At 37.9% G+C, this 24,935-nt stretch overlaps 1 protein-coding gene across 3 annotated transcripts; it reads left to right on the top strand.

The window, feature by feature from the left end:
• Nucleotides 1-11,055: 11,055 nt before the first annotated feature.
• Nucleotides 11,056-21,733, top strand: slc37a4b (solute carrier family 37 member 4b). 3 transcript variants are annotated; one of them, XM_077195671.1, is made up of 10 exons: nt 11,056-11,139; nt 11,859-12,285; nt 13,731-13,963; nt 15,223-15,475; nt 17,247-17,402; nt 17,493-17,578; nt 18,511-18,624; nt 19,773-19,838; nt 19,950-20,088; nt 20,171-21,733. In XM_077195671.1, exons 2-10 carry the CDS (start codon nt 12,138-12,140, stop codon nt 20,335-20,337), a joined length of 1,362 nt encoding a protein of 453 aa, XP_077051786.1. In that variant the 5' UTR covers nt 11,056-11,139; nt 11,859-12,137; the 3' UTR covers nt 20,338-21,733. The 3 variants fall into 3 exon arrangements, 2 of the variants coding, with proteins under 2 accessions (XP_077051786.1, XP_077051787.1); XR_013190231.1 differs by having other exon boundaries at nt 11,076-11,139; nt 19,747-19,838; XM_077195672.1 differs by lacking the exon at nt 11,056-11,139 and having other exon boundaries at nt 11,943-11,975; nt 12,148-12,285.
• The last annotated feature ends 3,202 nt before the right edge of the window (nt 21,734-24,935 follow it).

The following is a 24,935-nucleotide window of genomic DNA, read 5'->3' as shown; positions in this document are numbered from 1 at the left end:
CAAACTTTACCAGTACTACGTCACTATGAAAAAGGTTACCGGTACTTATTTGAACTAACGTCATGATCATATACTGCCACTAGATGTAAAGAAAACGTTGATTTTTCACTCGGTGCTATTCAATGACCGTAAAAAAAATATATGTGTCGTTATTGTGCACTGCTGCTCGTAAGTTAAAAAGGCTTGCCATAGCTTGTAGACTAGCTCCAGTGTTCATTTCTGCGTTGCTAAATGATAGCAACTCACCAGGACACTTCACCAACTCTCCACTCATTCTCCTCGGACCATGCATTCAATTGGCTTTGACGGCTATCAGTTCTTGGCAATTCTTCATTTGCCCTCTCACGTCTAGCAGGTTCAAAATTATACGGCTGCGGGCCATAATACATGTCAGTTCTTCTTGCCAACTCTTCCTCATCCCAGTCAGTCGCCATAGTTCTAATACTAGGCTGAGGCAACCTTTCCTCCGCTTCTCCCCAACGTGACGTCATCACAGAGTTGCGTAAAAAAATTGTACCAGAAACGTAAAAAAATGGTCTTTAAGACCATATTTGACACATTTTAGAAATGATACACATATCTTGAGTGATTTATGTACCCATTAATCAACAGTGGTGGTTAACCTGCAACATGGCCTTTAAGACATAACCAACATATTTTACGTGAATACTCTCCAAAACGAACATTTAAACATAATGGGTCTCATTCATGAAACACGAGCAGAACGAATTTTTGTGTAAATCATGTGTAAAGTGGTTCTGGCGTAAATTTTCGGATTCATTCAAATGTTTTTATTTTCCAAATGTTAGTTGGTATGCAAGGAATCTACACCTGCTCCCAGCCACGCGTAAATAGTGCGCTTAACACCCGAACGTTTTGCTCATTAATAAGGCTGCATTTTAAATCACCTTAATCGGGTACATATTTACACAGCATTTTGAAAAAATATTATATATAGTAATTAGATACGGTTTTTCTTATTATGAGAGCCAGTAATAGCATCTGCGATGGTGGTCCTTCTCCAGTTTTAATACGATTTTTCTGAAGTGAACTAATTTCTTTTTTTGCTCTCAAGCTTAATGTCGAACCATTTTCTTCTCACTTCTGGGAAAGTTCGATTAACAGATGAAACTCCATTGTCTGCATCTGTAATATGCGGCCAAGCTTCCTTTTTTTTAGGACCCGATACGCCACTATGTAGCCTACGCTTGAAAATAAAATGTGGCGTTTTGAATGAACTTCTGATAATAAAACTTCAATTTCTGCATCTGAGAATTTTTCATTCGGATTCATGTCATAATATGATGCCCATACATAGTTGTCAGTCGGATTTAATGCGCGGGATTTATGGTAATTGAGAATGAACGTGCACGCGCATCCCATTTACGACTGATTGGAATTCATTAACACACACACACATTTCACTATCACATCTGACGTTTACGAAGTATTTGTGAATCAGGAGAAGAGTTTTCGGGAAGGTCTCTTTACGCGCAAATCACTCGCATATTTACTCGTATATTTACGAATGTTTAATGAATGAGACCCAATGTTGTGTGTATTTGTCCATTCAGACACGAAATGCTCAATTCATTACTCTGTATTACTCTTTAATACTCATTATTACTCTTACTCTGTTCGCTGTAACGTTATAGGGGTCTATGGCTGCACGCTTCGGGTCGGGTGTGTGTGCACAGAAAGATGAGATATGATACAATATTAGACATTCATACAATATGAGACATTTCTTCTATCCTTTTCTTTTGCTATAGAATAAAATACCAGTTCGGGGTTCCTCTTTCGGCTGTTGTTGCAGCTCCTGCACAACATATTGCAGGCATTACTGAGACCGTCGGTCGTCAAGATGGCGGCGCAAAGCTACAGTGACGTCATGTGACCCGAACGAATAGTGATTATAATCACTAATTATACATATATTAAAGCAGCAGTGGATTCCAGAATCAACCCCTTCAAATATAATAGAAGAAAGGGAAGACTATTCCAGAGTCTAGGAGCTGCCACAGAAAACGCGAGATTCTGTGAAGTGTGAGTTTTCCACTTGATCCTCACACAATATCTGTCCCGTTTCTTTTTCACAGCCGGTTTCACAAAGCTGTTTTAGACCGGTCTATAGTGTTAGACAAGTCTAAAGCAAGTCTACATAGACTAGTCTAATGCAAGTTAGACTGTTTCACAAAAATAAAGACTGACTTAATTTAGACCAAAAACATTAGACACTTACCCCAGGCTAACCAAGGTCTAAGACTCTGTTACCTTGGCAACCAGCAGCAACAATCAGTTACAGTACAAACAGCCAAAAGAAAAGGGAAAATGCTCATAATTTGTGGTTTGCTGATGGCGTTATGGAGAGAGCTATGAGGAGGGAAAGGGTTTTTAGGGAGCGCAGTAATACTGGAAATATATAATAATGAGGACTTTTCTTTTCTGTACGTCTTTAACGCTCAACGCTCGGATTAACGCTGTTAACTGTCGTATCTTTTTCCAAATGAAACATTTCTTCTTGTTACTACATTCTCCGCTAAATTTCCCCAGTAAATTGTCCTTGTAACTGTTATCCTCCTCCAACACACACGTTTTCCGCTGGGGTAAACTGCACTGAGCGGCTGAATGCGTTTACTCGATCCACCATGTTTTTTGTTTTGAAAAGTGTCTTATTTTACCCAGAATGCATTGCAGTGTAGTCCCACTTATGATAGTCAGAAGGTGCGTTCCATTCCACCGTAAGTGAACTGCGAAGTGGACTTCACAGGGTATTTCGCCATCTTAAGTGAGATTCCAATCCGAAGGGAATGAACATGTTCTGTTCGAGGGCACTGCAAACGGCGTAGGGAATAAGGGAACATCGATACATCACTTCACAGGAAGTGGAGAGCGAAAATCAACCAACTGTCAATGTGCATCGAGTCACCAGTCTGAATTAACCATAGAGCAGAGCCGTTGGAAGAGATTTTAAATTTAAATTTCTAACGGCTCATAGTTTACGTATGCATTGAGTATTCATAAATATTGTTATTATTATACAAACTAGAGTATTTATGAACGGTTGGGGTGATTAATGTATCTTTAGGCCTATTATATGATTTTAATTTACAAAGGAAAGTAAATTAAAAAATTGTATTCAGTTATATCATAATCTGCTTGACCCTGTTGTTGCCTTCATTTGATGACGTTGCAGGGCATGCCAAATGAGTGATTATTGTCAGCGAAGTCCACTTCAACTGATGTACCGTGTTCAGGAAGTAGGGAGCAGTGAACACTGCGTAGGGACCCTGTCAAATGGAACGCACCTAGAGTCTTCAGTGCTTTGTGCAACGGTCTGATTTAGATGTCGATCTGAAGTCTGACTATCTACTATATCTAAGCCGTAGTCAAAGTCTATCTTTGTGAAACCGGGCCCAGAGATCATCCCACTTGAGTAAAGCGGAGTTTAAAGAGGATACAGAAATTAGACAGCAAAATCAGAGTGAACTGGAGATTAGGCAGTGAGATCAATCAGACATTAATAGAAATCAGACAGTGAAAGCAAACTGTGATGGAGTGAAATCAGAATGACAATGAAATCAGACTGAGATGGAAATCATGCAGAAGAGGAAACCAGACTGAGATGGAAATTGTGCAAATAGTACCAGGTCCTGAATACAAACTCTACAATCGGAAAGTATGTATAATAACTGTTGCTATGGCAACAGAGGGAACAAATCTGTTCTCCCTCCCTGTATTTCCCTCTTCCGAACTGATGTGTATCGTTTCAATATAAGATTTCCTTAATACAATCTCCACAAAAGATGTGCAAATACAGAAGCTGAAAATGCCTTGCCCTGGTTAAACTGACAAATCACACATATACCAAGAGAAAAGTTTTAGTGGCTTCTAGTTTTAAACAAGGCTAAAAATAAAAAAAAATCATTTAATCCGGTCATTAAAAGCTATTAATGCAATCCTTTACTGTGCGGTGAGCTCCTGGGGCGGTTTGGCTGATGTGCATTATTGATGTCCATGCACAGAGTTGAGTTTAAAAACACCCGGTCCTACTCGATGCCTTCAGAAACACTCACGGTCACATCCGTGTGCGACACACATCACAGAAAGGAAACATACAGCGACGTATTAAACAGCCTTAGCACAGCACTTCCATGTGGATGGCTCTCTAAATGTTTTAGAAATTATATTAGCAATGTCAGAGTGTGAATTAATGATGGTTCAGTCCAATAATTGTAGGAGAAGAGATTTTTTTTTTTTTTACCTGAATGTTTTGAAGTGTGCCGATTCCAGCCCTGTACCAATTCTTCAACTATTTTTGGTTTTCTTCCCTTGCTCCTGCAAATGTTTTAGAAAACAAAGACAACAAGACAGACACTGTAACAACCTCATCTGAAGAGGAGTAGAGCATTCTGTGCTGCTTCTCTCTCTCTCTCACACACACACACACACACACACACATACACACACACGCAAACACACACGTAATGAGTTTAAACATGGAGATGTCGATTTCTGAACATTTCCATTGGTGGACAGATCCATTACAGACTTTAGGCATTAAACTGTTATTTGAACTGCAATATTCTTATACTAAGTGTTAATATGACTTTGGCTGTAAAATATAAACAGCATGGCAGATACAAAGTGAGGGAAATTTAAACCACACATTGTAAAAAGTGAAACCTGCAATTGTTTTCTTAAAAAGCTACTTTTTTTTGATTTATTGATTTATATAACCCGTAAAATGTATTTTTTTGGTACAAATTAATGCATTAAGTTGATTCAGTAATATTAAATAATATTTTTTATTGATTCAAATCTGTTAATTTAGATGTTTTTTGTTTTGGTTACCAGTTTTTCAGTACAGACATTATCACAGAAATTTCGAGTCACCAAGACTTTGGTCATGAGAACTCTTTTACTGCGGTGGATATTTCTCAGGACTGATTTTGTCTGACAAAACTCCCCAACATGTTGTCACACTATATGGGGTAGGTTGTCGCAGCGGAAATCTGGATACATTTTTTTTTATAATACTTTCAATTAAAAATACAATCATTTAAAATGAAATGTTTTATTATTTACTTAAATTTCTGCAGAAAGATATTGCAATGGAACATTAAAACAGTTTTTTTTAATAATATTTGTATTAAGTGAAATTATAAATACAACATCATATATCACCATAAATATTAATTGGTCTTATATTAATTATTCCCCCGGTTTCACAGACAAAGCTTAAACCCAGTCCCAGATTAAATGCATGTTTGAGCTGTTTTAATTGAAAGCAACTGACATCTTAAAATAACATCTATGTCAGTGCCATTGTTTTGTATCAAGATGCACACTATAATGTTTTTTTCTAAGGCACGTTTATAAAATATACTTAAATGTCCTAATTAAACTAAGGCCTAATCCTGGCTTAATCTAAGCCCTGTCTGTGAAACCAGGCCATAAAGACAAAACAGGGCATATTTTATGCTTTCTAATTCATTAGTGGTTGTAATGCAATGGCTGGCTATATCTTTGCACCATTGGACATGTTAAAGGGATAGTTCACCCAAAAATAAATTACTCGCCCTCATGTCGTTCCAAGACTTTCGTTCATCTTCGGAACAAAAATGTAGATATTTTGAATGAAATCTGAGAGCTTCCTGTCCCTACATTGACAGCTGTTGCGTAGCACTTTGACACTTCCACTTCCACTTCCACTTCCACTTGACACCAAAATTCATAAAGAAATGGTAAAACTAATCCATATGAATTAAATCGTTTAGTCGCGATCTCTTTTGTGGTTTATTTTCTTGCAAGAAAAGGCCAGCAGTCGTACAGTCACACAGAGAGTGTGAAGTCAGTGAAGGGAGGGCATCCTTCCCCTTTTGACTCACAGAATGTTATCTTTCAAGGCCAATGGTGGCATTTTCAACCATACGTGGAACAGACTTGTTTATCGTATTTTATCCTTGAGTGGAGGCCAACACTCCTTACCATTCCAATACAATTCCATATCAGAACAAGATTTGTGTGTGCTCTTTTACTGTATGGTAACACACATAAGATGAACAGATTGAAGTTAGGCTTTTATTCACCTAAACATTCATCAGCTCACACATCAGTTATTGTAAACGGAAGCTCAAGCATGTTCGTTTGATGTGTGAGAACCAATGAGGTTCATTCTCGTGTTGTTTGAGCTTCCGCAAGAACCAATGAGGTTTTAATTGCCTTAAATAAAGCTCCATATGTTTTCGAATCTCTCGCTGTAGCCTATTTAATAATGTCATCCACCGATTGGTCTGCATAGTGCTGTTTCAAGTCGAACACATCCGCAGGGGTCAGGTTGTACAGTCATAGCTCTCAGAAAATGAGTTTACAAGCACTTGAAGGCTTTACAGTTCAAAATCCTTACATAATTAGCTACAACATGCCGTGAATGAACCTCTGATCTTGTGCGTAAAGCAGGTTCGTTTGAGCTTCAGTGTTCGCACGATCAATGTTTACTATAGGCTATGTGAATAAAAGCCTAAATTAAATCTGTTCATCCTATAAAGTGATCGAGTCTCTTCTGAAAAAAATGTACTAAACCGCTCAATTCATATTAAGCCTGGTTCACACGGGAGGATAATTAGGCCGATTTTAGCCCCGATTTACCCCTTCCGACAATCGAGGCGGGCATACACTGTGCGAATTTCGTCCGATTTTGAGCCGAATTCTGACTCGTGCGACTCTTTTTCGGGTCGGGCCGATTTTCAGCTTTGTCGTGCAGTGTTCGTGCAGTATACAAGGGGAAACGAGATGCGATTAACCTCTCCCGATCAGCAATCGGATGGTCGGATGAATTTCTGGCATGTCAGAAATTTTGGTCGCTCCTCGAGTCGTGACTATATCGCACAGTTGAAGCAGAGCTACGAACCGATTGCCCTAAACTCAGTGTTTTATCCCTCACTGCGTCTGCGCGAAAACAGATTTTAACCATTTCAATCTGCAGGGAAAAAAAACGAAAAGAGGGAACTCTTTAAGTTCTGTAGTTCAAACTAGCTACAAATTGCAACAGTGAAAGCTAATTCCATGTTTCCTAATGATATCTCCTAAAGGTAGCATGTAGAAAGTGAATAGCAGCGGTCCTAGTACTGAGCCTTGTGGTACGCCATACTGAACTTGTGATCGATAAGACATCTCTTCATTTACTGCTACAAACTGATAGCGGTCAGATAAATATGATTTAAACCATGCTAGTGCAATTCCACTAATGCCAACATAGTTTTCTAATCTATTTAAGAGAATGTTGTGGTCAATGGTGTCAAATGCAGCACTAAGATCAAGTAACACTAATAGAGAGATACGACCACGATCGGATGATAAGAGCAAATCATTTGTGACTCTAATGAGAGCTGTCTCAGTGCTATGGTGCGGTCTAAAAGAAATGGTAAATTTCCTGACTGGAAATCCTCGCAGATACCATTTCTTTTAAGAAAGGAACACAGTTGTGAGGATACTGTCTTTTCTAGTATCTTTGACAAGGTAGATTCGAGATCGGCCTGTAATTGACTAATTCTGTAGGATCAAGTTGCGTTTTTTTAACAAGCGGTTTAATCATAGCCAGCTTAAAGGTTTTTGGTACGTATCCTAGAGACAAAGACAAATTAATGATGTTAAGAAGAGGATCTATGACTTCTGGGAGCATCTCTTTCAGTAGTTTACTCGCTATAGGGTCTAACATACATGTTGTCGATTTAGATGATTTAACGAGTTTGCAAAATTCTTCCTCTCCTATGGCAACAAATGAATCAAATTTTACCTCGGGGAGACTATAATGCACTCCCTGATGCGATGCTGTAGTAGACGGTTGCATAGTTATAATTTTGTCCCTAATATTATCAATCTTATAAGTGAAGAAGTTCATAAAGTCATTACTGCTGTGTTTCTTGGAAACTTCTGGGCTTGAAGCTTTCTTTTTCGTTAGTGTAGCCACTTTTTCAAATAAATACCTAGGATTATGTTTATTTTCTTCTAATAGGGTTGAAAAATAAGCAGATCTAGCAGTTTTTAAAGCTTCTCTGTAAGCAATCGAGCTCTCCCTCCATGAAATCCGAAATACCTCTCATTTTTCTGGCTGCTCTCTTCTATGTAATATTTTATTATCCTCACAGCGCATTGCGGTGATGTGCTGTGAAATTATTGCGTGGCAAATTAATTATAATAGCAGATCAATTTAATAATAAAATTAGCCTTCCCTAATACAATAATACTAATAATAATTTAATACATAAATTGGAAGTGCTAAATCATCTTGATATTGATAACTGATGCTTGTTTTGACAATATCTCTGGATACATGATATCGTCTACTAACCCAGCACGGGGGTTTATCGCACATATTTCACACGTATAGTGTGAGCAGTCAAGTCACAGCTCGACGTTCGGACCGTATAGTGTGAGCACAAATTCTGAGCTTTGGCTTTATATCGCATGCGATCTACTCGTTCAGTGTGAGTAGATACCTTGCTGAAATCGCACAGACATCGCACAGTGTATGCCCGCCTAAGGATGCTCCGATTATGGTAAAATGGTGGTGACGGCGCAGTGGATAAGACACATGCCTTTGGTGTGAGAGACCCGGGTCAGAATCCACTGTGAGACACCAATGTGTCCCTGAGCAAGACACTTAACCCCTAGTTGCTCCAGAGGCGTGCGACCTCTGACATATATAGCAATTGTAAGTCGCTTTGGATAAAAGCGTCAGGTAAATGTAAAAATGTAAATGTAAAATAATCTGATCAGATGTTCCTGCCTTGTGTGGTGTGTTAAGAGTGCTCTCGTCTGCTCGGAAGGACGTCGGCACCGCTCCGATCTCAAATCGGGGTTATCAAACATGTTGGATTATTTTGGCCCGATTTCTCCTGGTGTGTGGCGTCCCCCGGGGACAAACGAGCACGCAGTCTGTGGCGTGTAGCCAATCAGAAAGCAAGGTGACGAGGCGCAGAGGAAGCACCGGGAAACAAAATCAAAACAGCCGGCGACATGGCGCACCAGAAAGTCCGGTGGACGCCGGAGATGGATTCGTCTCAAGAAATATCTGCGTACACACGAAACCGACTGAAAACGGTGTAGTAGGCTATACATGCCAGACCAGTACGAGACGATGTAATTCGACTTGCGCATAAACCTTGCGCGCTGTATACAATAATATACAGTAATATTAGGCACAGTAGCTTCTTTTCTTTTCTTTTCTTTTTTACCAAGAACTTTATTGAACAATATGAAAAAATATAAATGGTACAAAATAGGGATGAGTCACGATAGTCGATTAGTTAGCAGACGCATAAAGCTTGCCACAAAGAACCGGCAAATAGCCTAATCATTATGAATGTGTCAAATATAGCAAGGAGAAATTTTAATTGTTTATTAATAAACTAGTGTTTTGTGTGACGATGCTGACTCGCCACCTTCGCAGTATTGTGAAGGTGCCTATAGAGAGAAATGCACACTTCATATGGATTATTAGAGTTGTCTGTTTCTTTTCGTTTTGAATTGTTTGGTTTAAAAGTAGACATTTCAAGCTTAGATATATTTCTGAGTTTATGTTCATTTATGAGACAAGCTCCAGTTCTCGTGCGATGCAAGTTATATCGCGTCGGCGCCTCCATGTCCTGATTATAGGCTATTGTCTGGTATATTTCCAGGCAATTTGTTACTGAAACATTAAAATTAAGATACAATTTATACAAAACGAAATTCACTTTAAAGAAAGGCTTTATACAAAACAAAAATTAATGAAGTGGTCAAAATGATGTGTCTCGATATTGCGCATCTTGATCACGCTGTTCACTTTTCATATAGGGCCTAATCAACGGAAAAATACCATTAAAACATAAATATGAAACTAACTTTTCTTTAATGGCTACAACATATAGGCCTACAGTACAGAGAAATTTAATGTCGGAGCGAACGCCGTGTCACTCACTGGTGAGCATGAGGGGCAGAGGTGCGTTTTTTTAATAATAATCAAATAATTCCCAGCGATCGTCGAATATTATGTTTGCTTGACATGCCCATCTCTACAAAATACGAAAAGTCTTAATCAGACAAAATACAAGCATCATAGCATAAGAACGAAATATAAATAAATAAAATAAAAATACATTAAAGTAGGCCTAAATAATAAATAAATAAATAAATAAAAGAGGCTCAGTAGCTTCTGAAGCATGAACTCAAGCAAGTAGTTGCAGTTGTTGCTGTTATGGCTACTGATTTAGCGTGTCTGACTAGTCGACACGTGGGGTGATGACATCATCGTTTCACAAATTATACGGATTGGCCGTACACACGAAATCGCAAGGGCGTCGTTTTCAGATTTATCCACTTTGGGACCCGGTTTCAAAAAAGCGGTTTCACTCTCCCAAAACGCCGGATCCGTGTGGACGAAACGCCAATACGAAAAAAAAAATTATACGTATACAGCGAAACGCGTCTTCGTGTGGACGGACGGGCCCTCAGATTTCATCAAAAATATCTTAATTTGTGTTCCGAAGATAAACCAACATTTTGGAACGACATGAAGGTGAATGAATTAATTAATGACTGAATTTTCATTAGTGGGTGAACTAACCCTTTAACTTATAAACTTTAGAGTCAAACCGGAAATTCACAAGTCATTCGATGCAGTGAGATCCAATCAGTGGGAGAAGTGATAAATACAAATTATTTTATTTAGAAATAAAGAATAAAAATAATAAAACAATGAATATTTAGATACATTTGTAAGTGATAAACGGATTTTATCTGTAAGTAACAAAGCAACAATAAACAAGTCCCTAACTAAATATGTATAAGTAAAAAAAACATGAGCCATAAAGAATATCATAATAATCATAAGCAATAATTTTCTTCATCATTACCATAACAAATGCTTTTCAGTTCAATCCAGCAGTTAAAAATAATACTTCGGGTATAGTGACTTTAAATCTTAGAGGAGATTTAAAACTACTCCACAAATGCAGAAAAATACTAAGGATTGCAAGAAGACTAAAGCCCGCCCACCGCGACATAAATGACAGGTTGACAGCCAATCAGAACAGAGATTAGAGAAGGAGCTCCTGTACCGGCGTGAGTTCTGAACGCGAGCTCGGGCTGTCGGAGGTACATTTTATTCTTTTTTCTATTGAAACTGTCAAGCAACATTAACTGTTTAATCATGATATAAGTCGAGATATATTTCCTATGTATCGTAGCATTAGGCTACATAATAAACACGTTTAGTCTGCTCTCTGCACAGTAGCAGTGAGGACGCTTGTTGTTGAGGTCAGAGAGTCAGTGTTTGTTACAGCATTCGCCGTTCTCATGCACTGACGTCACCACGCGGTTTTGCGTTTTTGTGATCACGTGCCAAAGCGCGCTCGCGCTGTTAAATACGGCTTAAAAAGCGCAGGATGATCAAAAACGCCTCCTTTATTCACACAGCATTTGTTGACTCAACAATCATCGTTTTAATGAATTCTTACTTCCATTGAGAGCGCAATGTGTCCCCATGCAATGTGCAGAAAGCACTTATCATGTTATTTTTATCCGGAGTTTGGCATTCTTGCAAGACATGTTCCCTTGACCCCTGCATCATGTTTCAAATTCATATTGCTGTTTAAGTCAATGGCCACTCAAGAAACCCTTTGGCATTTAGACTGCATGTTAGTCTGTAGAAAGTGAGGAATTTTCATGAAGGCGTTCTCCTCTGATTTGTCTGATTGTGAAAGTCTAAATAGTGTTGAGTCTTTGTTTTTGCTCAGATGTGTTTGTTTGCTGGTCCACTTCACAGTTAGCCGCTCATAGAGACTACAGTAAACTGACTCTGGGATGTTTTCCAGGCAGTGAACGCCGGCTGAAGAGAGGCCGTCTGCAACTTTAAGGACTGGAGCTGAAAATCTTCATCACCCTTTATAAGTCGGATGAAATGATTTAGACCTTTGGATCAGTTTTTGAGAGTTCGTGAAGTTTCATCAGGAGAAAACTGGTTAACAGAACTGAAGGCTTTTGTCTAATGCTATAAGCACCTTTTTTGGCTGTAATCTTGCAGCATTGTTTCTGAGTTTTCTTTTATTGTAAATTTTTTGCTTGTATTATTTCACAATCTCACAACCGCAATCATGGGAGCAGCAGATTATGGATATTACCGCACTGTTATATTTATCTCGATGTTTGTGGGCTACATGCTATATTACTTCAACCGAAAGACTTTCTCCTTTCTAATGCCATCAGTGATGGAGGAGATTGATCTGGATAAAGAAGATCTTGGTAAGTGTGTGTAACCGTTCGAAAGTTTGGGATCAGTGAGTTGGTTTTTTGTTTTATATATGAAGAAATTCATACTTTTTCAGCAACGTTGTGCTGAATTTATCACAAGTGATAGTAAAGACATGTATGATGCAAAAGATTACTGTTTTTAATAAATTATTTTCTTTTGAACTTTACATTCATCAAAGAATCCTGAACAAAATGCATCACAGTAAGCATTCATTTTTTCAACATTGATAATAGTAATGTTTCTTGAGCATCAAATCATCATATTATAGTGATTTCTGAAGGATCATGTGACACTGAAGACTGGAGTAATGATGCTGAAAATTCAGCTTTGCCATCACGTGAATAAATATGCTATATTAGTATTACAGTATTATTTTTTTTTATATATTTGATCAAAGCTTCTATATATTGGCTGCACAATATATAGAAGTTATCAAAATATCGCATATGTATATATCGTGCATATCGCAACGGCTTGCAATAACTGTTTTGTAGCTTTAATAAGAATCAGTATATATTTAATTCATACAGGGAAAACTAAGCAGTATTTTATTTTTTACATTTATTTAGTTTCTGTTGTTAAATAAACCTAATGTAGGCTTTCCTGAAACCCTAAACCCCGAGGTTTACACTGATGTTAAAATGACACTTCTCATGCGTCAGTAAAACACTGCGCTTCACATTCATGTTTTCTTGTCATAAAAAGAAAGTGAAACATGTATGTAGGTCATATAATTTTTAATATATTTTAAAGATAATTTAAGTTTATTTCACACACTTTAAGCATTATCGTATCGAATATCCCATTATTTAATGAGTTATCGTATCGCACTCTTCTTCAATATCATGCAGCCCTAAAAGAGACTGATCAAAAACATTAAGAAATTTTACAGATCGCAAACTGTATATCTGTGTGTGTGTGTGTATATATATATATATAAATAGTAAATAGTGACGGCCAAGTATGGTAACCCATACTTGGAATTGACCTCTGCATTTAACCCATCCAAGTAAGTGCACACACATTAGGAGCAGAGTAGTGAGTAGTGAACACACACACACACTGCAAACGTGGATACACACACCCGGAGCAGCGGGCAGCCTTGAGTGGCGCCCGGGGAGCGATTGGGGGTTAGGTGCCTTGCTCAAGGACACCTCAGTCATATTCCTGCCGATACTGGAATCGAACCAGCAACTTTTGGGTCACCAGTCCAACTCTGTTACCATTAGGCCATGACTGCCTCTTATATGTATATATATATCACACAGAGGGGGCCTGCCCTGTCTTTCTATTCACATCTTGCCTTGAAAATAACACTGAAGCCCCCTGTTGCATTGCAATGCAGAATTTCATTGCTTACTAAGAAATCCATGCCAAAGCCACAAACACCCAGAGCTGTTCTTTCACGTGTGTGTTTTCCTGTTCCCGGATGCAGGGCTGATCACCAGCAGTCAGACTCTGGCCTACGCTATCAGTAAGTTCATCAGCGGAGTGCTTTCTGACCGGATCAGCGCTCGCTGGCTCTTCGCCATCGGGCTCTTCATTGTAGGCACCATAAACATCGCCTTCTCCTGGTCATCCACCGTCATGATGTTTACCGTGCTTTGGTTCGTGAACGGGTTCGGTCAGGGTTTCGGCTGGCCGCCGTGTGGAAAGGTGCTTCGGAAGGTAAGACTCAGAGTCGGTCAGTATATGCACCTGTCTTCCAGTGTGACGGGAATAGATGGGAATCTGCTGACCTCATGAATGCCACTAGATATGTTCTAGATGCAACAGCTGATCCTTGTGGAGTAATGCTGCGAGAGTTACGATACACTTCAATCTAATTAAAGCAACCAACAGCAGTGAACTTTGCCAAACCAACCTGGAAGCACTTGTTGGTCTGCGGTCAAATAAAAAATATTGAATATGACATACATTTCAGTGGGTGTTCAAATGCATTGTATTTATTAACTGGCATTGCATTGCTTTGTATTTAGGTTTATTTTAAAGAACTTAAACTTATTTAATTGCTATTCAGATTCTAAATATTGTTTACCTAGGCTAGATATGCTAATAATGATATAGCGTAGTATGATATCATCATCATCAGCACATCTAGGCTAGGTAGTCTTTTTAGAATAAACTTTTGTTTCTGTTTTTTTTTACTTAAGGAACATCCCAAAAAGAGGTTTTATGTGTTTTTATCTAGCATTGGCAAATGGAATGGCACATAAACAAGTTACATGAAATAAATCCTAGTATAAGAAGGTTTTTTAATCATTTCAAATAAAGGTATGATCGAATTGTTTTTACTCGAGATTTATGCCGTGCTTGTAAAACTCCAACGACTGTTAAACATATTTTATTGGACTCAACTGCAATTTCATTCGGATAAATTATTAACTGGTGAATTTAAAAATGTGCCACGTGAATTTATCTTTGAATTTTTATCTTGTATTAATCAAAAATGTCTTTAGCTAGTTGTTAATTGTATGGTTTTTATTACTCACTTGTCATGGTCCTGCCATGAAGATAGCATTGTTGCTGACATGGCAATCAAAAATAATGAATATAGATTATCCAGCATTGCTTAGCAATTTTGCCCTCAACATGTGTCTAAGTTGACCATACTATGGAGTCCCTAAAGGGACATGGTAATGGGGAAAAAAGATCTGGAAAAAAATTATGAACAAAAAGTTTCTCAGGGAATGCTACATTTTTGCAAGCGGACGCAAAAGTTTTGAAATATATTTTTTCTTCCCATATCTTATATTTTTTTCCACCACCATGTCTCTTTATGGGCTGTGTACTACTTGGATGTTAAATAAACTAGAACCTTTTCTAGAAAATAGCTTAAAACCTGTATTGACATTGTGTTAATTGGTTTCCATGAAATAATTTTTTTCCTTTTCTTTTTTTAATGGCCTTGTTCCGGGTTTTTGCAGTGGTTTGAACCGTCTCAGTTTGGCACATGGTGGGCCGTCCTGTGCTGCAGTATGAACCTGGCCGGCAGTCTGGGACCCATCATCACTACAGTGCTGGTTCAGTACTATAACTGGAGAATCATCATGTCCATGTCTGGGGTGATTTGCATGGCCGTCGCTGTCGTTTGCCTTCTCATGGTGAAGAACGAACCCAGTGATGTGGGGCTGCCCAGCATTGAGGCTGGAGCTAAAAAGGGCAAAGGGATGAAGCGAGGTAAGAAACTGGTGTTTGTGGCGCTTTTCCACTGCATGGTACGGTACAGCTCGCTTTAAATAGAGAGCCTAAGCCCCGCCCCTCCGCTTCCGGCTCATCGGACCTTATTTCGGAAAAAATATGTATGGTAGTCAATGGCGAGAGACAACTTATCTTTTTATTCCGTCTGAACTGTGCCCTGAATTACACATATGATGTTTGTCAATTTAAAATATAATTATGAAAGTCAAGAAAGTCACAGTTTATCATAAAACAGAAGAGTAACATTTAGTTTTATGTGAAAATCGCTCCATGAACTACATCTCTCGTCTCGCACTATGTACGTCACCAAGCTCGTGTGTGTGCAGTCTGCTACAAAACACACAGGATGACGGCGTAACGTTACGATTATAACGTTAGACTATAGAAAACATGACAGACGTTAGCTTCAGTAAAGTTAGCTTCATTCATTGAGAGAAAAGGTATGACGTCACATGCGCGCCTTTTGGGTTTGTAGTCTTTGTAATTACGTATTTTCACAGTCTTATACCTCAACAGTTTTACATCAAACTGCGACTTTCTTGACTTTAAAATGTATCTTTTAAATTGACAAACATCATATGTGTAATTCAGGGCACAATTCAAACGGGATCCAAATATTTGTTGTCTCTCGCCATTGACTACCATACAATATTTTTCCTAAATAAGTTCCCATGGTCCACCGGAAGGGGAGGGGCTTATGCTCTCTATGGTACCACCTCTATTGGTACCGATACTAAAATGTGACGTGAAAACACTGCAGATCACTGATTGGTCAGACAGAATCGTCACTACAAGCGTCATTGTATTTGCGAGACATCAAACCCGCTAGATTTAAATAGCCAGTAACAGCCACCGCTGTAGCTCCTGTTTTAAAACTACTTGCTTGAAGAAAAAAGAAAGAAAGAAAAAAAATCCAAAAAAGAAATGGCTGAATCGTGGACGAAGTGCAGACGTTCCTCTCGTTGGTTGCAGAGGAACTACAACGATCAGTGTATGGCCGGAGAGAAACAAATAGTAACACTTTTTAATACTTTAATCCATCAAGAACGCATTAAATTGATCAAAAGTGACCGTAAAGACATTTGTAATGTTACAAAAGATTTTTATTTCAGATAAAAGCTTTTTTCCCCCCGTAACTTTCTATTCATCATTCTATTACAACATTGATAATAAGTCATGTATTTTTGAGCGCCACATCAGCATTAGCATATTAGAAAGATTTCAGAATGATCATTTATCACTGAAGACTGGATTATTGGAATATATTATTACTTTTTTTACTGTGTTTTTTTTATGGAACAGTAGTATGCTTAATTGTTTTTATGTTTAAGCTGTTTACAATATTTTTTTTATTTAACCTTTTTTTAACCAGGTTTGTCTCATTGAGATATAAAATCTTTTTAAAGAGAGACCTGGCCAAGATAGCAGAACAAATTAGATCACACAATCACAAAACAAACACAAAAGAGGCAAAGACAACTCAAGTGCATTTCAATTTAAATAAAATTGCCATTAATTAAAACATTTGCACGTGTGGATGGACTCATGTTCTATAGTTTTAACATAACCTTTAAAATCATCTAAGGATATTTTATTAGACCCTGTAGTGTAAGTGTTTTCTGTAGATCAACTCTGTCCGGGCTTGAGGGACATTCAATGACCGTTTTCTGGGACCGAAATTCAGATATGTAACATGGAATATGTTTGTTTGTTATTGGCTACTGCTCCTGTCAATCCTCCGTTGCTCCAGGCCCTAATGAGGAAAGCAGTCTGAAAGAGTTCCTGTTGTCCCCGTACCTTTGGGTGCTGTCTGCGGGATACCTGGTGGTGTTCGGGGTGAAGATCGCCTGCACTGACTGGGGTCAGCTCTTCCTCATGCAGGAAAAAGGCCAGTCTGCCATGATGGGTGAGTCTGGCGCTTTATATCGGTTTATCCGGACGCTTTCTGTGCTGTTTATGGTCAGTGTGAGGATGCTAACGTGCTTGTTTTCTGCAGGCAGCTCATACATGAGCGCGCTGGAAGTTGGTGGGTTTTTTGGCAGCATTGGAGCTGGTTATCTGTCAGACAGGGCTGTCGCACGGGTGGGTTCGGTTTACAGTATTATCCGTTCTTTTGGAATGCACGATATATCAGATTATATTTTAAGGTAAAAACCTTAAAGGGATAGTTCACCCAAAAATGTAAATTCTGTCAGTAATTACTCTCAACCCCGTAAGACCTTCGTTCATCTTCGGAACACGAATTAAGATATTTGTGATTAAATCTGAGAGCTGGATCACTCCTCCATAGGCTTCTAAGGGATTGAAACTTGTTCCCCGAAAAGTTATTAAAGACATCGTTAAAATAGTCCAAGTGACTACAGTGGCTCAATCTTAAGTTTATCAAGCGACGAGAATACTTTTTGTGCGCAAAAACAAACAAAAATAAGGACTTTATTTCAACTATTGATTTCCTTCTCTGTGGGCGTCGAGTCAGTTAGCGTAGTGTGATAGCGTAGTGCTACGTCACACGCAGCCTCACTATTGGCCGACGCTGGTCATGTGTGTGATGATGCGTGTGACGTACAACACAGAAGCGCTGCGCTGTTACACTAGTGAACTCACTCGACGCCCACAGAGAAGGAAATCAATAGTTGAAATAAAGTCCTTATTTTTGTTTGTTTTGTTAAAATGTCTTACTTCAAGAAAAACCTTAATAATGATAATATTTGTTGCAATAGATTGATAATATTGGCAGTTATATTATATTAATATTTAGAAATAAAAAAATAATAATAAATTTAAAGTGAATTAAAATAATTGCCTTAATAATGATAATATTTGTTGCAATAGATTGATCATTTTTACCATTATATTAATAATTAAAGTAATAACTATAGATTTAAAATGAATTAAAATAATGGCCTATCACCCTTTTTTCCTATAATATTGCATTCCTATTTTTTTTTTAATTAATTTGTAAGTTATGAATGGAGATAATTTCATCTGTTAAACTGTGACTTCCTGTGTTACAGCAAGGGCTGGGCATCTATGGTAACCCTCGCCATGCGCTACTCCTGATGATGATGGCCGGCATGGCTGTGTCCATGTACCTCTTCCGGGTTACCATCACACCAGAGACCCCAGAGGTGGGATTTTTCATATCTAAAAATTATTCAAAGTTATTGAAAAATCTATATGTAAGTGAATAGCTATGTTTCCATCCACCGATTTTATCGAAATTTTGCAATATATCATTTTAATATATCTAATATCTTATTATGTTTATCTCGCCTAAATGTTTGCGTTTTTACAATGTGGTAATTTTGTTGTTAAGAGTTTACACAACACAAGGAAGCTTGATTTCAATCTTTGAATTAAATCTTATATGTGTGTAGGTCTAACACCAGTATTCAGAAATACTACAGAAACATAATAAAGTAATCAAATGTAAAATAACACATAGTCTTTTAGTTCTGTTTCCTGATTAAATTAAATACATCGGCTAATAATTCTCATTCATTTGACGACAACATTAATGACAGACGCATAGCCTATGGCTGCTGTCACTTTTACAGCTAGTGCACGGATCCATTGCTGTTTTCATTATACTGTCTGTCACACTGTCACATTATCATTGATATCGCGATATGACACTTTTTTTATCATGTAAAAATGTATACCGGTATTATCGTGGACGGTATGATATGGCACACCCCTAATGAAAACGACAAAATGTGCATAAATTCTAAAAATGTGCATTAAAAAAACTTGTATCTGATCAGAAGACGCAAACTGATTTTGTCTCATCATCAGTGGATGTGATTGTATAACTGGACCAATGAACTGGATTCATTGCACAGCATCTCAAACGGTGATTTGATCATTCTGAAATGCAGAGGCCAAAGTCATCAAAATGATTTGGTGTAATTATCTTCCAGAACGATCTCGCATGATTGCAATCTCACACACCAGGCATCCGCAAGATCACATGACAGGTTTATTGCGTTTCGTCTGCGCATTCTGAGCCGCACGTAATTTACTATGATGGAAAACGAGCTAAAGTGGCTTGCAGCAACTTCAATTTTTATGACAGATATTTTGCACCAATTTCTCAGGAAGTGACAATTTCGTTCTGTTGAACACATGGGATGGAAACGTTGCTTTCTACGAAAAGGTTTTATGTGAAAAGAGAGATTCCAATTTTACCCAAAAATGAAATGTGCAAACTTTGGATGGAAACATTGCTAATTTGTGCTTTCTTTTGTTAGTTAAATGGTTATGTGTGCTTCCTCAGGAAGCACCGCTATGGGTTTTGGCGCTCCATCCAGTCTCAGTTCTCACTGGTGTCTCAGAGAAAGAGGTATACAGCTCCAATAATTCACTAGAATGAGATAATTAGCCATCTTTATTGTCTTAGTTTTTCACTTTAATGTCGTCTAATACAAAAAAATTATCTCTTTCTATTCTGCAGCTTTGGATTTTGATTCTTGGTGCTGCATTTGGATTTTCCTCATACGGCCCGATTGCCTTGTTTGGGGTTATTGCGAGTGAGAGCGCCCCCTCCAATTTCTGTGGGACATCGCATGCCATTGTAGCTCTGATGGCAAATGGTAAATCTGCACAAATTGTTTCATAACAAAATGCATGAAGATAAAATGCTCTATATAACCATATATTTCCCTTTTTTTTCAGTTGGTGCATTCATTGCTGGCCTGCCGTTCAGCACCATTGCTAAACGCTACAGCTGGGACACAGCATTTTGGGTAGCAGAAGTCTCCTGTGCTATAACAACAGTTTGTTTCTTCTTTGTGCGTAACATGCGCACAAAAATGGGCCACGTGGCTAAAAAGATGGACTAATCCTCTTATTAAAATGATCCAATCAGAGAGTCCTGCAAATGTGACCGCATTCGATTGGGACACCTGGGCCTGGTTTCACAGACAGGGCTTAGATTAAACCAGGGTTAGGCTTTAGTTCAATTAGGGCATTTAAAGGTGCAGTATGTGAGATTGACAGATAGTGGTTGTAATAGGTACTGCAGTCCAAATTCAAAATATTGGAGAGCGTTGTTCCCCGTCCTCTCTTTCTCAGACTCAACGCTCACGGGTTGCCAGATTGAGGACTCACAACAGGAATGAGTGCAATTGATAATGGAATGTGAGGAGACTTTCTTGTGAGTTGATTTATGATGAGTTTATATCATGTTTTAATATGCTCCCATTTATAAAGATTTTTAGATGGGTAGAATCTGCAATCTTTGACCCAGTTTGTTCTCTGTCTTCCATGGCTGCAATATGCTGTGTTTTCCGCCATCTGGCAACCCTGTGGTGGAGAAATAATATCGGGTAAAATGGCAACGTGTGGTATCGCACAGACCAAAACAAAAACAGAAATTCCAACACGAAACTCAGCATGTTTCCTAAATATCTGCAAACACATTATACTATATACAGTCAAAAACTTACATACAGCACCTTTAAGTATATTTTATAAACGTGCCTTAGAAAAAAACATTACTGGTGTGCATCTTGAGACAAAACAATGGCAGTGACATATTTTTAAGATGCGTCAGTGCAAGTTGCTTCCATTTTAAACAGCTTAAACATGCATTTTAGTCCGGGTACTAGGCTTAATGCTTGTCTGTGAAACCAGGGGCTGGTCTTAAAGTTCACACTTAAAGTCAGTTCACACAAAAATGAAAATTCTGTCATCATTTACTCACCATCAAGTCATTATAAATGAAACACAAATGAAGAGATCGTAAAATAAATCGAGGTCTTCTCACAAGACTTTTATTCATCATCAGCGAACATGCATATAGCATAGACTTTTGATGGAGGGACAGAAATCTATTCGATTTTATTAAAAATATCTTCTTTTACAAATATCTTTCATTTTCCGAAGATGAACGAAAGTCTTACAGGTTTGAAATGACATGAGGGTTTCATTTTTGGGTGAACTATCCCTTTAAGGAACTGTGTTTAGGGTTTAATGCCAGTGTTACTGGTGCACTTTTAAAAATGTATATTTTTAAATTGCATTTAGATAACCTTCAGTATCACATTTTTTTTTCATGAGCTTATTCGGCAGCAATATCACAACATCCACACACACTTTAAAGATGAAGTGGCTCCACTGTACATCTTTCGGAATAACAGAACTTGTATTACTGTAAGAATAGAAATGTTTACAGATTTAACTATAAAAAGTTGTTTACTTTCTAAGTATGTATCAACATGAATTCTTTCACATGAATGTTGTTTGACTTGTTACTTTATATGTATTCTTGTTCAATTGTTGAGTAACAGCTTTAGGTGCGGAGAATTGAGGATCATCTCTCCAGTGTACACACATTTTAAATAGACACACATTGTTCTTTTGCACTTTAACATTTGTACTTTGTACATAACCTCCAGTATTAAAGCAAGAATTTTATTTTTGAAATACAGGGGTTGGACAATGAAACTGAAACACTGGTGAATATAGTGTTGGAGGTTTTACGCCTGATGGCCAATCTTCACTGATTTTACATTCAGTATAAGCAGAATGTGACGGTAGCACAGCTGTACATAAAATATTGCAATCCACACAACATAACGCGAGACATATCAGAGTTCAAAAGAGGATAAATTGTTGGTGCGTGTCTCACTGGCTCATCTGTGACCAGGACAGCCAGTCTTTGTGGTGTATCGAGAGCACTCTAAAAAATGCTGGGTTGTTTTAACCCAAATTTCGGTCAAATATGGACAAACCCAGCCATTGGGTTACATTTTAAAATGACATTTTTAACCCAATGTTTGAGTTTTTCCATATTTGACCCAAATTTAGGTTAAAAACCCAGCATTTTTTTTTTAGAGTGTATGGTATCCTGGGTAATGTCGGCATACCACCATTGCAGGACGAACCACATCAGGAGTTACAGGAGTAACTGTCGACACGAAAGGAAGCTGTCTGGAAGGGATCTCCAGGTACTAACCCGGATTGTATTAAAAAAAAAAAAAAACATAAAACCACAGCTACCCAACTCCCTGCAGAATTAAATGCACTCCTGTTTCCACCAAAACTGTTCGTCTGGATTCAATATCCACAGTCGGGCTGCTGTGGACTCATCAGAGAACAATACCTTCAACCCTTTGGTCACTCGTGCCAATGCCAAATGTGGGTTTCATTGGTGCCAACAGTGCACATCTTGGGATGTAAAACCTGTATTGTTCTCAACTTCACAGTCTTTCCCACATCCGTGGGAGTTTCAGTGTGGAGAAGCTCCAGAGAGTCTGAACACTCGGACTGTCGCTGCGCGGAGTGAAACGGGAGGATCAGTGATGGTTTGGGCTGCAATATCATGGCATTCCCGACTGTGCTTGATGGACACATCACTGCCAAGGACTACCGGACCAATCTGGAGGACCATGTGCACCCAATGGTTCAAACATTGTACCCTGAAGGGGGTGCCGTGTGTCCGCATGATAATGCACCAATACACACAGGCACAGCAAGATTGTGTCAGAATGGTTTGATGAACATGAAAGTGAAGTTGAACATCTCTCATGAGCTGGACAGTCACCAGATCTAAATATGTTTAAATCACTTTGGGGTATTTTGGAGAAGCGAGACAGGAATGGAACAAAATCCGTCAGCCCACTGTGCAGGACTTGTATCTGTCCTTCCCAAGACGATATGTTGGATGCAAAATGAGGCCCTACACTACTAATAAATTATTGAGGTCTAAAACCAGGTGTTTCAGTCTCATTGTCCAACAACTACCAAATTCTTACTAATTTCATGCAACCAGCAGGATCCTGATGGATAAAGATGTAAAAATGTAGGATGTTTATCGTACAATTTTTGCTTATATGTCAACAGGATCTTTTTAAACACTGGACTTGATAACTTTTTTCATTTCGTATTTTTATTGTGAGCATAAACTACATTCTGAAGTAGTTTTTCATATTTATATTATTTTTTCAAATGACTATGGTGGTGTTAAAACAATGCATTCACTTCTTTACGACTTCCAGTACAGTCATTGCATCCTAAAACAAAAAGTATGTGCTTAAATTGATAATGTGAATAGATTGTACGAACAATTCTCTGTAAACGTTTGAATAGAAGTTCTCTGTTTTTCATGCAGCTCCCATGAGCAGGACGACCCAGTAGATTACAACAGTTATACAAACCCTGGCAACTTACCCTAGCATGATATTTTATTTAAAATGTATTTCTCTGAAACTTTAGTGACACTCCTGTAGGGGTGTAGAATGTACAATAAATTGACAGAAATTGGTTTGATTTTGTCAGATTTTGCTATAAACATTTTACAAGGTCATTAAGGTTTATGAAAATGAAAATAGCCAATAACAGGTGAGTAAATAATTCTTTTTTTTTGTAACGCTTTATTCAATAACAAAACATACAATAATTAAATACAAAAAAAAATACAATTAATAATACAATAATAAAAAGGAACAATACAACATACATATGAACAACTATATACATAGGGGTATTGAATCAAATCCATTTATTTAATTACAAAATAATACAAAGGCCCTTAAAAAGGATAACATTTCAAGGCTTTACAACAGTCTATAGTATTTTTTGCCTTGGTGTTCCTTACACCCTCCAATGTTTTAAGGTACTGACAAATCTCAAATTTAAATTGTATAAAACTAGGTGCAGTCAAAGGGGTCCTTCGGTCCAAATGGACCCGACGCATTTAAATATATATATTTTTTAAATCATAGCTTCATCGGAATGGTCTGAAATTTGGTGACTTTTTTGGTACTTGGTATATGAACATCCAAAAAAATTGGGGACAGGATTTGAATAATCTAAGTGGTTGTAAAAAAAAATTGTCACACTCAGGACCTTCGGGTCCAAATGGACCCGGATAGGAAATCAATGGCAAATTGGCAAAAATGTGAAAATACGAGAGTTTTTTTGTGCGTACAATCTACAAATCAGCCACGATCCAGAAAAAAAGCACACAACAGTGAAGGGGTGAATCTATAAAACATCAAGAGTGCAAAACAGACACATCCACACACACACACACACACACACACACACACACACACACACACACACACACACACACACACACACACACACACACACACACACACACACACACACACACACACACACACACACAAACACACTTTTATACATAAACAAACCAATAAATTCAGATTACCTATGTGTTTTGCATTTTTAAAATGCTCAGTTTGTCCACCAGATGGCATCCATCTCATTTCAAAAATTGCTTTCATGAGGTCTAGGCTTGACTCTAAAATGAAATACAGCTTTAAATTTTTTTTTTTTTAAATATATTTTTAATAATTTTCTATTATATTCAATGGGGGGCAAACTGGGGGGAAATGGATCTTATTAATTGCATAAATATTAATTATAAATCATAAAATTCTCAAAACACCAAAAAAGAAAAGAAAAAAAT

Source organism: Siphateles boraxobius, unplaced genomic scaffold (assembly GCF_051911475.1).
Source record: "Siphateles boraxobius isolate OS27281-9 unplaced genomic scaffold, OSU_SipBor_1 34, whole genome shotgun sequence".
NCBI classification, from domain to species: domain Eukaryota; kingdom Metazoa; phylum Chordata; class Actinopteri; order Cypriniformes; family Leuciscidae; genus Siphateles; species Siphateles boraxobius.
Note: the sequence above shows the minus strand (reverse complement) of the source record. Positions and strands in the feature narration are given on the sequence as shown.